Source organism: Barbus barbus (genome assembly GCF_936440315.1).
Source record: "Barbus barbus genome assembly, chromosome: 25".
In the NCBI taxonomy this organism is placed as follows: Eukaryota; Metazoa; Chordata; class Actinopteri; order Cypriniformes; family Cyprinidae; genus Barbus; species Barbus barbus.
This window is the reverse complement of record NC_136753.1, coordinates 29,457,953-29,470,932: the sequence shown is the minus strand read 5'-3', so window position 1 is coordinate 29,470,932 and position 12,980 is coordinate 29,457,953. Positions and strand designations below refer to the sequence as shown.

Here is a 12,980-nt window from a genome sequence, read left to right as displayed (position 1 = left end):
CACTTCACAATAAACACCGAGTTTTTCATTCGAATGCATTTATGTCGTGGTCCATTTATGATTCAAGTGTTTGTTATTAATGTTTTAATTTATCTGAATGTGTAAACACGTCCAATTATCATAATTTAGTGACACACAATCACGGTACGGCTGTTTAATTGTGTTGTGCTGCGTGTGCGATTGTGTTTTGGTGTAATCATCAGATCCGTCGTCCATTTGTCACGTCTGTACGTTTAATTCGTCCTCATTTGTGAGACGCGGCTCGTCTTCCTCTGCCGCAAAGCTGACATATTCCTACTTTCTGTTTTTCCTTTCTTTCTCCCTCTCGTTTCCTCGCTGCCTGATTTGGAAAGACTCGCATAGTCAATTACGCTGGAGTTTGAGAGATGGAGTGCGCTGGAGTTGCCATATTTTTGTATGATATTAATATTTCATAAGTGCCATTCTCAGCTGAATATCTAAGAGAGAGCGCCTATTAGATTCGGCACTGCCAGAATATTATTCATTCTCCGGAGAGGAGACGAGCACCGCTGGCTGCCGTCATTACCGCTGCTCTTCTGCTCGATGCTGTTCTGGCAACAACTGGATTGTTTGAATAGTTCGGTCCAAGTTGGCCTGGACGGTGCTGCTTGTTGCCAGATTACAGTAACTGAGACTGAACCAAGAGTCAGAAACAAAGCAAACTGACATGTGAATTGGACTCTAGTGAACTGGATTGAATTGCACAGAAGCGAGGTGTGCTTAACAGCTGTTTCGCATCATTGATGTGTGTTTTGACTGTATCGACCAATCAGCATCCAGGATGATTGAGGGCTAATGCATATTCTACATTAATGCACAGGTTTGTCAGCCGCAAACAGCCACCAATCAACTATAATGCTTTTTTAATTAATTGGACTTTTTATCATATTACTGTTGCTGCTGTTTTGTAAAAGCAATGCACTACTCATAGTGGTGCATTTAAAGTGAATTTATTGTGGTTATTTGCATCGTTATTGCTTTTTTGCATGATGTTTAAAAAGTTAAAAATATATGTGGTTTCAAAAGTTTTGCTGCTTGTGAAATATGCTTCCGTTTTGCATTTTCCCTTTGAAGATACATTTTTAATTACAGATTATACTATCAGCAGTCTGAGTAAAAAGTTGAACTATTAAATGCATTTGAAAATCTCTCCAGATACACTGGAGCTTCATGAACAAAACCTAATGATCATGTTCTCCAGCATAATATGAGTTCATTTTTCCAAAGAGCATCTTTCAATATTTAAGATTTATAATATATGGCATATATATAAAAATATTTATTTTATATTTATGTTTCTCCCTAAGTCCTATTTTTTTTATTTCTGGGTTTAAATGAATTAATTTACCTACATTTGATTTATCACGCAGAAATAGTGGAGAATCGTTAGTATTTAATATTTATAGTAGGCTGTATCTTTATATTTATAAAGCCTTATAATGCTTGCATTTCTTTAATATTTACATATTTTCAAAGTCCAATGTATTTCTAGGTTTATATAAACTCACTTACTTTTGCTCAATCACACATAAATAGTGCAGAATATTTTATATTTAATATTTTCAATTTATGGTATATATTCATAACTATAAAATTTACAGTGTTTATATTTCTAAAATATTATTTAATTTCAGAATCCAAAATCGGTTTATTTCTTAGCTCTAAAATAACTAATTTACTTGCATTTGATTAATCATGTAGAAATAATGCAGAATATTTTAATATTAAATATTTATCATTTATAGTATATATTTATACTTATAAAACCTTACAATATTTATATTTCTATAATATATAAATATTTTCTAAATCCTAAATCTGTTTATTTCTATGTTTAAATGAACCAATTTACTTACATTTTATTAGTGACACAAAAATAATGCAGAATCTTTTAATATTTAATATTTATAGTATATTTGTATACTTATACAAGCTTACAATATTAATATTTCTATTATATTTATACCTCTCAATATCCTAAAACTTTTAGGATTTATTTCCAGGTTTAAATGAACAAAAGCTAATATTTTCAGTGTGCTCTCAGACTTTTGCATCCTCTGTACTTTATAGCATTCAGGATAATCTTATAGTCAGATTTCTATGGTGCAAACACACATGTTATCTAGTACACACACAGACACACAGACCTACAAAACCCAGCAGTTTTGATGTAGTCTGCAGCTTTCTCTGAAATTCAGATGCAAAAGAGTCTGCTTCTCTCTGCCATCTTTCTATTAGTGCACTGTAAATATTACATGAGCTTTGGATATTACTGGCTTCAGCATGCTTGCATTTGTGTGTGTGTGTGTGTGTGTGTGTGTGTGACTATATTATTTTATTGCAGTGTTCCTTGTTTATTGCTACAGCACATGACCTACTTCCATCCTTCCGTACTCAGCTCGAATCTCTGCGACGTGCCCTTCATCTCAACGGCCGTCCCCGCAGAACAATTACACGGCAAAAGGGGCCCAAATGGAGATGTTTGTACTAAATAACACGTGTGTAATTAAGCACTAATGAGCTCTTGTCACTGTGGAATGTGCAATTAGACGGGTAATAGAAAAGCCTGGCTTGGCAGACGTGCCGAGAGAGAAAGAGAGAGAGAGAGACAGAGAGAGAGAGAGGAGGTGGAGGGCGTGAGGACAGAGCTAGTCATACTTGTCCTGTAGTATGTATACTGTGCACACCGTTCTGCATGCATTGGATGACATTTTTCAAAATGTGCAATATGCATCAGAACTGTAAACCACATGCAATGTGCTTGACCTTTCGTTTGCAGATGTGAAATCAATCATAATCGCTGTGTGAAAATGGTCGTGTGATGAGAATAAAGCATACTAATGTTTGCATTGTTTATCGTGCATCCTGCATACTATTCTTAGATGCTATTTAAAAGATAGTACATACTAAGTGTGCATTATGGAAACAGATGATGAAACGCAGAGACACAGGTCATTTGAGCTTTAATAGAAACCACATGAAAAGGTTATTAAAGCGTCTGTTCTTCAGGAACTGGCCTTGAACGGAAAGGTGTGATATAATATGAGCTGTATTAATAGAGTTAATGACCGTCTGTGGAACGCTTTATAGACTCTTGCATCAGAATACACACACACACACACACACACACATTAACACACTCTATCATGACAGATACCAGCATCTGCAATCAGAAAATCTCAAATAAGTCTCTTGAGCAATTAAAGAGCAACTACTGAGTGATAAAACATTCATCTGTATTTTAGTAGAAACTATGGTTACTGTAGAAAGTTTGTGTGGAGTTTCATTCTCACCAAAGCTGCATTTATTTGATCAAAAATACAGTATATACAGTAAAATTGTAAAATATTTTTACAATTTAAAATAGCTGTTTTCTATGTGATTGTTTGTTGAAATATTATTTATTTCTGTTATCAAAGCTGAATTTTCGGCATCATTACTCCAATCTTCTGTCACATGATCTTCAGAAATCATAATAATATACTGATTTACTGCTCAATAAACATTTCTGATTATTATCAATGTTGAAAACAGTTGTGCTGCACAATATTGTTGTGGAAACCGTGATCCATTTTATTTTTCAGGATTCACAGAGGAATAGAAATTTCAAAAGAACAGCATTTATTTGAAATATAAATCTTTTGTTACATTTGAGTTGTCTTTACTGTCACTTCTGATCAATTTAATGCATCCTTGCCAAATTAAAGTATTTATTTCTTTAAAATAAATCATACTGACCCCAAATGTTTAAATACCATATTGTGTATATTTCTGTGCACACGTGTCTGAATGTAATAAAATCTGCAGATAATGGGGAAAATCTTTCAATCTTCCATTAGAACTTCACACCACCCCCACACACTCTCTCACAAACACACACACACACACACACACACACACACACACACAGTGAAAGGGTGTAATTTGTGAAGATGTCTATAGTGCTTTTGGATATATTTGCATCTTAATTAGAAGTGGGGGTGGGGGGGTCAGATATGCTGGTGCGTTTCTAGAAGAAGATGATCAACAAAACTATCAGCGCTTCCTTTAGACGTGTGTGTGTGCGCGTGTGTGTGTGTGTGTGTGCACGTGCAATGAAATGCTGTAATACTGTATTATTGATCCTGCAGTTTGCAGTATGGAATATATAAATGCATGATGACTGTTTAGCTCACACACACACACACACACACACACTCATATCCATATAATATGCGTGTGGGGGAGGGAGGTATTCACATTGGAAATGCTCTACGACCCCCATCAGCTGTTTGGTGGCTTTGTCATTATACACCAGTATAATATCACATTTCTCTGAGAGGAGAGAGAGAGAGAGACAGATGAGGGTGCACAGAAAGAGAAAGTCTCTCATTCTCACTCTGTGCATGTTGTGTGTGCGTGTATGTATGTGTGTGTGTGTGTGTGTGTGGTTTGCTGCACATGTTCTGATCCATATATCGGGGATGTACAGCAGGCGTTACTCTAAATGCATGTGAGATGTTGTGAACTTTCCCTCAAAACACAGTCATAAAGTTAAATGTCATCTACTAGGGATGCAAAAATATGCATTTTGGTTGTATTTTGCATTGATGCTGATATGAAGATTGTTAAAGCTGATAACTGATACGATCAATATCTCTATGATGGCCCATAACCAATATAATTGCCACAATGAATAATGTATAAATCAATATGATAGCCAATGTTTAGCCTTCTCATAAATGCAGCTTTTGCATTAAATCTCCAATCTTTTTATTAATTTTTGGAACTTTTTATTAAAAACAAATACTCTTTATATTAGGTGGCCTTAACTACTATGTACTTATTGTGTTCATACTGTATTACAAAACACTATTGCTGCTATTGAGGTGGGATATGGGTAAGGTTAGGGACAGGTTTGGTGGTATGGGTAGGTTTAAGGGTGGGTTAAACGAGTAATTATAAATGTACTTACAGAAATTAATTACAGATGTAATTACATATAGGTATTTTTAAAAAATATAAGTACAATGTAAAAGCATGTATGTACACAATAAGTGCATTGTACCAAGTGATTAATTTAAATGTAAGTACATAGTAGTTAAGGCCACCTAATATAAAGTGGGACCACAAATACAAATATAAATATAAGAGAAAATCTAAAATAATTTTGAATAAATCATGTAAAAATATAATATGTATAAAAATCTAAAAGTAATAATATTATAAAAATCAATCATGTAAAAAATGCAAAGATTTAATGAAACCGATACTGTATGTTAACCGATATTTTGTGCATTATATATCTGCTTTTCTGAGCGTTTGTTGAGTTTCTAGTATCGTATTGATTTCTGTGGTTTTAGCAAACACCGCACTGACGCACCTCCTGTTTGTTTTGGCTTGTTTGTCTGATATTTGTTGTGAGAATATGACTGTTGCTTGGTTGTTTCCAACAAGGCTTTGTCTGATGAGTGATTACGAAGCAATTAAGATATAACTATAAAGAAACGATTAGCAAGTTAATTGAGTCCTTTGTCTTCAGTCATAATAAGGAAGGCTTCCTCTGCACTCCTCAGATTTGTCGTTTGATGATGTGTTTTTATATTGTACGTCAGGATTTGTTAATAAATTGTTTGCAACTGTATGTTTCTGTCTCTAATATTTGACAGCTGTCAGAGCTCATAAGAGAGATGCTCTGTGCAGTTCTGACAGTGTTTGGTGGCTGCGCTCGTCCTGCTCTTGCATCCGAGCGTTGCATTTAAAGCTGAAGTTATGAGTAATTTAGCTCAGAATCGTGGAGGCAGGAGCGACGTGTTTGTGCTCAACCATTCAGTCCAAAGATATGCACTGCAGGGCAATTGTGGTCGGTTTTCAAATTCTCTCTTTCAAGCTGTCATATCCTTCCATCATTTCAGACCCAGGACGGTTTTTCTGACTCGTTTTGACCTGTTCAGTCTGTCAGTAGCAAAAGTTGTTTGTAAATGAAATATCAGCATATGTTTGACTTTTGCACTGTGTTAATATCACAATCTTATCTTTAATGTGATGCTATTTTGCAATGCATTATTAATTTGATTATAAATGCAGTTAAATTCATTCAAAACAGATTCTGCAAACTAACCTTTATTGATTTTGAGAAATATATTTTGAGAAATAAGTTTATATTAGTATAAATATATACTATAAATGCACTGTAAAAAAGTGATGACCTGCAATTGTTAGCATAAAGAGCTATTTTAACTTAACCCATAAAAATTATTATATAATATTAAATTTTTTATTTATGAATAAATTTTTTTTTTATCTAAGATAATGTTTTTAGGTTGATTCAGTGATGCTAAATAAAAAAAATATTTGAATAAAACAAATTAATTTAGATGTTATAATTTTTTTTTTTACCAAATTATATAGGATTTTATTGTGATGTGAAAGCTGACAACTGATGGCCCAAAACCAATATCAGTATTATTAATGTTTACATGGTCAAAAACCAATAAGATGGCCTTTGCCTTCCTATAAAGGCGGCATTCATATTTAAGCTCCAATTTAAAGTTTAAACATTATTCAGTATTCAGTATAAAAGTTGGATTTTAGTTGAATATATCATATAATAAAAATATATGAGACCAATAATGAAAAATTAATATAATTTAAATATAATAATAAAATAATATTATATATAATATTTAGTTCTTATATATAATATAAATTGTATATTATTATTATTATATAAAATGCAATTTGTTTTATATTTGATGAAACTGATATTCTAATTGATATATTGTGCTGACCTAAATGTCATATTGATTTCTGTGGTTTTAGCAAACACCTTAGAATCCAATATGATGGCTGATCGTTTGCTTTCTTATGAAGGTAGTGTTCACATTAAAGCTTCAATCTAGAATCTGAATTTCAGTATTCAGTAAAATGTTGCAATGCATGCAGTGCTGCTTTAGAATTAAACCAGAAGAAGAAGAACGTGCCCTAAGATGCTGTCTAGATAGGCTGCGCACTAGAGTTTGTAGCAGATCCACAGTTTCTTTCTCATTCTCTCTGACGGTTTTGATGGACTTGTTCTTTCCCTTTTTTCCATGTTCTGTCTGATATGCAAATCATGTTCCTTTATCTCGGCTGTCTGACCAATCAAACTTTAATCTTCTTCTCTTCGTCTGTCCACAGTTTGATGGTGACAACATGTACATGAGTGAGAACAACCAAGAGTTCCTCTCCCCGAGTCAGGTAAGATTCAAACCTGGGTTTACAGCGTTTCGTTCATCCTTATTTCTGTATTTGAATCTTTTCCAGTGTTTCCAATGAAATAACATGGAAATGGCTTTTGGTTTAGTCGCATTTTGGATTTTTATGTGGCTTAGAGCTCAATGTCTTTCTGAAATGCATGATCTGGACTTTCTTATGAGACGAGGAGCAATCGTCAAAATAGTCTAATGATGTGCTCTTCATGAATATTAATGGATAAATCATGAATGTATTGTGCATATATTCAATATATCATTCAGTCATAGTTCTTAAAGTGGATGAAACTAGAAGAAGATCTGAAAAACGTCCTGTACTCTCACTTTCTCGCTCCTTTTGTCTTGGTTAGTTTACTCTGAGACTCGTATTTGACATCTGTCTGCGTATCTCCTCCGCTTGACCAGGTTCAGGCCGTTCAGACTGGTTTTAACACTGTAATGTTACACACACACACACACACACACACACACACACACACACACACACACACACTCACACACACACATATACAGCGACTGACCAAAGCCAGACAAACAATCCCAACTGGCTGAGAATGTCTTTCTGCTTTATTAACAGAAACAGTCTCTTCTCCTCGTGTCTCCATCTCTGTGGTCATTAAGTGTCATTTCATTTCGTCTTTCCTTCAAAACACTGAGAAAGTAATATTGTTTCTTTTAGTGTTCGTTTAGATGTGCAGCATCATTTCTGAGTTACAGGGCAAATTCAAACCCTAAATGAGATCCTCATGGATTTTCATGAGAGATTTTTAATAAATTCTTTACCACAGAGCCGAGATTGTAAAGTCTATTTTTGGTTCTTCAAATGACTGTGACGTTCAGTAGAAATAATAAAAATAAAAATAGAAATAATAACGAAAAGCACAACTTGACAAGATTGAATTAATTAACTTGCATATGAAAACATGTAAACTCAACATTTGCTGGTTTTGTTATTATACTAATGTGTTATTGTTTAATCATTATATTGGGATATTAAAATAGTTTCATGACAACATATTTCAATCTGAAATTAAAGACAAAATATTCAGATATGCAATAAATAAAAAACAGACTCTGCAACCAAACTTTTAGTTTTCTAAGTAAAACTGTATGCAATAAATTACAGGAATATGGGCTTTCCTGTAGCTCAAATAGTAGAGCATGGCGCTAGCAACGCCAAGGTCATGGGTTCGATTCCCAGCAAGAGCTGATAAAATGTAAAAACTGTAACTTAAATGCAATGTAAGTCGCTTTTGTCTGCTAAATGCGTAAATGTAAATATTAAAATGATTTGTTTGCATTATTTCTAGTATTATTTCTAACTAATCAAATGTAAGGAAAAAAGTTTTAGGATTTTGTGAAATATTCATATTACAGCAATATAAATACTAAGGTTTTATAAGTAGAAATTTTGAAAATAAATAACTATTATAGAAATATTAACATGTAAGGTTTTACATGAACGATTCTGCATGCGACTAATCAATCAAATGTAAATAAATGAGTGTGATTGATCATGTGACTCTCTGTACAGACGGTCAGATGTTCTTCTTCCGCTGAAGCTCAAGTTACTCTTTACAGCATCTCAGATCATGCTGGAGAACATGATGATCAGGTTTTGTTCATTAATCTGACATTATAATTCATAATTCAACATGAGCGCACTGTACATGTAGGAGAGGCTGGACATTCCGGCTGTTTGATCTTTTTTCATTCTATTTGAAAAGCTTGCATAGAAGATGAATGCCATGGAAACGGGTCTGATCGCGGTCCATCACACACTCGTTTAGTCTCAGATCAGGCGCCGCGTCCTTCCCAGGAGTCTTCACATTCAAGTCGACCGCGCTGTCCTCTTGTGACCTTTGACCTTGTCTGATTGTAGGGGAGAGATCGTCTCCGCTTGGCCCCTAACGAGCCCTCTGTGTGTTCAGGGTCACGGAGGATCGCCACGGTAACCGCCGCCAACAAAAAAGTCTGGAGTCCGCCGAGGGTTGACCTCCAGCCGACTCGGGCGATCGATAGCAGCCCAACGAGAGAGAGAGAGAGAGAGAGAGAGAGAGACAGAAGAAGCTGAATGGAGCTGAGAATGAGAGAGACAGACAGATATAGCCAGAGAATTGATTACAGAGAAAAACATCAATGCTGCTTCCATCTGTGTGGCGTTTTGGTGAATTTCCATCACTTCCTCACGGCCAATTCCTATGCAAGAGTATTGGAATATTTCACCTAAACATCACATTTCTCTCTGTTTATTTATGTATGCTAATATATTTCAATGATAATTTTTAATGAAATCAATACTTTTGTTCATCAAGGCTGCATTAAATTGATTAAAAGTGACAGTAAAGACATTTATAATGTGACAAAAGATTCTATTTCAAATAAATGCTGTTCTGTTGAACATTCTATTCATCTGTGAATCCTGGAAAATAAAATGAATCACAGTTTCCACAAAGATATGAAGCAGCTCAACTGTTTTCAACATTGATAATAATCAGAAATGTCTCTTGAGCAGTAAATCAGTATATTAGAATGATTTCTGAAGATCATGTGACACTGAAGACTGGAGTAATGATGCCGAAAATACAGCTTTGATCACAGAAATAAATTACATTTTACAAGATATTCACATAGATATTCACAGCTATTTTAAATTGTAAAATAAATGCAGCAAAGAAATGCAAATATGCAAATAAATGCATCAGTAGAGGATGTATATTTGGGTATATATATATATATATATATATATATACATATTGTATGTGTGTATAGATATAAATACACACACACAGTACACAATACGTACAATTTTGTATGAATTATAACAGCATACTGGTTTGGAATGACATGAGGGTAAATATGAGAGTAAATAAGGACAGATTTTCTGGTTTTGTGTAAACTATGGCTTTTCTGAAAACACAGTGTCTGATTAGCATGCTAAACCGTCCCCCACCACTGTGTCAATTTACTCCTCCTTTATCAGCTGAAGTTCATCTGGATGTGATAGCGCAGCGTAAATGTTAGTCTTTGCATTTGCATTCTGGGCTGAAGAAAGTAGCTGGGAAACGTCTCTAATGGACTCGGCGTTTGAGTATGCAGAAGACGTCGCGGTCAAGATTATAATCTCACAATTAGAGTAACAAGGTTTTATTGATTGCTTCCCGGAGCTTTGGATGCCAAGTAGGCCTGTGATTAGAGAACGCAGCCATGTGAGAGGAAAGACAGAGGAAGCTCTTCCAGAGGAGCGTTTGGCTGCGGATCTGAGACATCAGAAGAGAGAGATTCTGCTGCTGAAGGGTGACGAGGGCTTCATCAAGACGAGGAATCCAGAACTGAGAAAGTTTACATGCACTGATCCAAACTCGGCTGTCAGGGCCAACATTCAGTTAAGGATTGATTATAGTATTAATGAGGAGGGACACAGGAATGCTTTGGACCACAGGTTTAAGTTTGGTCTGTTTTAAAGAAGACACTTGGCAGATTATTTGTTGAAATGAAAAAAGTAAATCAATCTAAAAAAGTCAATCTAAAAAAAATGTATTTGTAATTATGAAAAATGCACAAAAGTACTTATATATATATAATATATATATATCATAAGTGTCAATATTTGGCTGAGATGCAACTATTTGAAAATCTGGAATCTGAGGGTGCAAAAAAATCTAAATACTGAGAAAATCACCTTTAAAGTTGAAGTTCTTAACAATGCATATTACTAATCAATAATGAAGTTTTGATATATTTACAGTAGGAAATTCACTAAATATCTTCATGGAACATGATCTTTACTTAATATTCTAATGATTTTTGGTATAAAAGAAAAATTGATAATTACTTAATTAAAATTGCTAACTGAAAATTGACCCATACAATGCATTTTTGGCTATTGCTACAAATATACCCCAGCAAGTTAAGACTGGTTTTGTGCTCCAGGGTCTCACAAATATTATTTAAAAAACATTATTTACTCTAAAGCTATATGAAAATCAAATAAATCTAAACAAGTTATGTTACAAATTTGGAGATGATATTGATATATTTGATATTGATGCAAAAAATGAGCTTTCGGTATGATTTTATCTGGGTGCAATACTAAATGTTTCCATTAGATGAAATTTGCTTCCCATTCATTTCCAATGTGGTTATTTTCGACCATGACGAGTACAAGTGTGACTATTTTGACACACTTGTTTTTTGTTCACATAGCAAGTGCCGAAACCTTTACTAAGGTTTGTAAGATGCTAAACATATTACATATAAGTAAAATTTTTCTGTCAAAAAATGATCAGACAGCACCAAAGGGAGCATGTGAAAGTTATCTATATAGAGAAAGGATGAGTGATAAGTGTGGTTTCTGTGACTGGCTGTGATTGGGGATCTGGTGTCATTGGCTCGTTTTCACTGATTAAATCGTCTTTGTGCCGACTGTAAACTCGCGCCGTATGTTGTGTGTGTGTGTATGTTGTGTGAGTGTGTGTGTGTGTGTATGTGTGTGCACGCTGCTCTCCCTGCTGGTCCGAATTACGGCTGAGTACATTACTATGATTTACAACTTCCTCCTGCTGTTTAGATTGAAAAGAAAGTGAGGGAGTGAGCGCCGGCCCGTCGCCCTGCCCCCTCGCCCCTCTACTACCACACATCTTTTGTCAAATGAAAACAAAGCGCGAGCCTGCCAAAATATTTCTATAGTCGATTGCTGAGCAAGCAGAGAGTCCGTCAGAAGACAAAAGCTGAGAGAGATCACTGGACGGCCAGATTTGATGCCACAGCAAAACTCACATTCTCTCACAAACCAGCCCGAATGTCTCTGATCACCGGCTGAATCTCATTAAACCCAAAACAACATGTGCTCCTCACATTTCACCATGCAATTTAGATTTTGCATAAAGGCAATGAAGCCTGGTTTAGGATCATTAGGATTTTTTTGCATTGCTTGCCATTATTTTCATGACAATTATGAACATTTACCCTCAAACTCTCATTAGTGAAATGCAATATTAGTTGCATTTTATTATTTGCATTTGGCTTTTTTTATGCATCAGAACAGAACACCAACCCATTTTTGGGTCTTAGTCCAGTAGTTACATGCATTGTGGTAATATTTGTTGTAATGCTTTTATATTTTAAATGCATTTTGCAAGCATGCAATTTATGCTGATTTAAATAAAAAAGAAATCTAATGAGATTCGCTGCAGAGCATCAGGGGCATCATTTACTCAAAAGCAACATCTGGATGCATTTCAATAATGATAATGTCAGGAGAAAATGTGTTCAGCTATCATGGAAATAATATTATGATACAAAAACTTTAATTTTCTTTATGCCAAATGCGATTTCTTGTTTCTTTCTTCTGATTTTGAGGCTGAATCATGAGCTGGCCGGGTGTTTTCATGAGATTCTCCCCATCAGTCTTTGGCTGCTTGGAATATTTCACTGACACTGAACTGTTAACAAATGCAGCCGAGTGTTTATTCAAGTCGTTTATGTTAGCTGTAGTTTATAGTCTTTTATATGACTTTAAGAATCCTTGATATCATGTGTATATACAGTAAAAGCGTATCACCTCCCGCAGCATTGCTCGTCTTTAAAGCAGACAGATAAACATTTCCTCAGCTGCTCATATCTTGTGTGCTTCTCTGCCGCTAAGTTTTTGTATATTCATTTAGTTGTATCATTATATCATGTCATATAAGACACAGAACAAACTCAAGCTGCTCAAGGAAATTT

The 12,980-nt window shown here is 34.8% G+C and overlaps 1 protein-coding gene across 5 annotated transcripts in view; it reads left to right on the top strand.

Moving 5' to 3' along the window:
- The window catches only part of LOC306844909 (TOX high mobility group box family member 2-like), a 123,027-nt gene that overhangs the window by 51,909 nt on the left and 58,138 nt on the right, over positions 1 to 12,980 (top strand). For all 5 annotated transcript variants that reach the window (XM_079377345.1, XM_079377346.1, XM_079377343.1 and 2 more), the window contains one exon: positions 7,180 to 7,239. In XM_079377345.1, the coding sequence (XP_079233471.1) occupies positions 7,180 to 7,239 (60 nt within the window). The remainder of the gene's footprint in view (positions 1 to 7,179; positions 7,240 to 12,980) is intronic.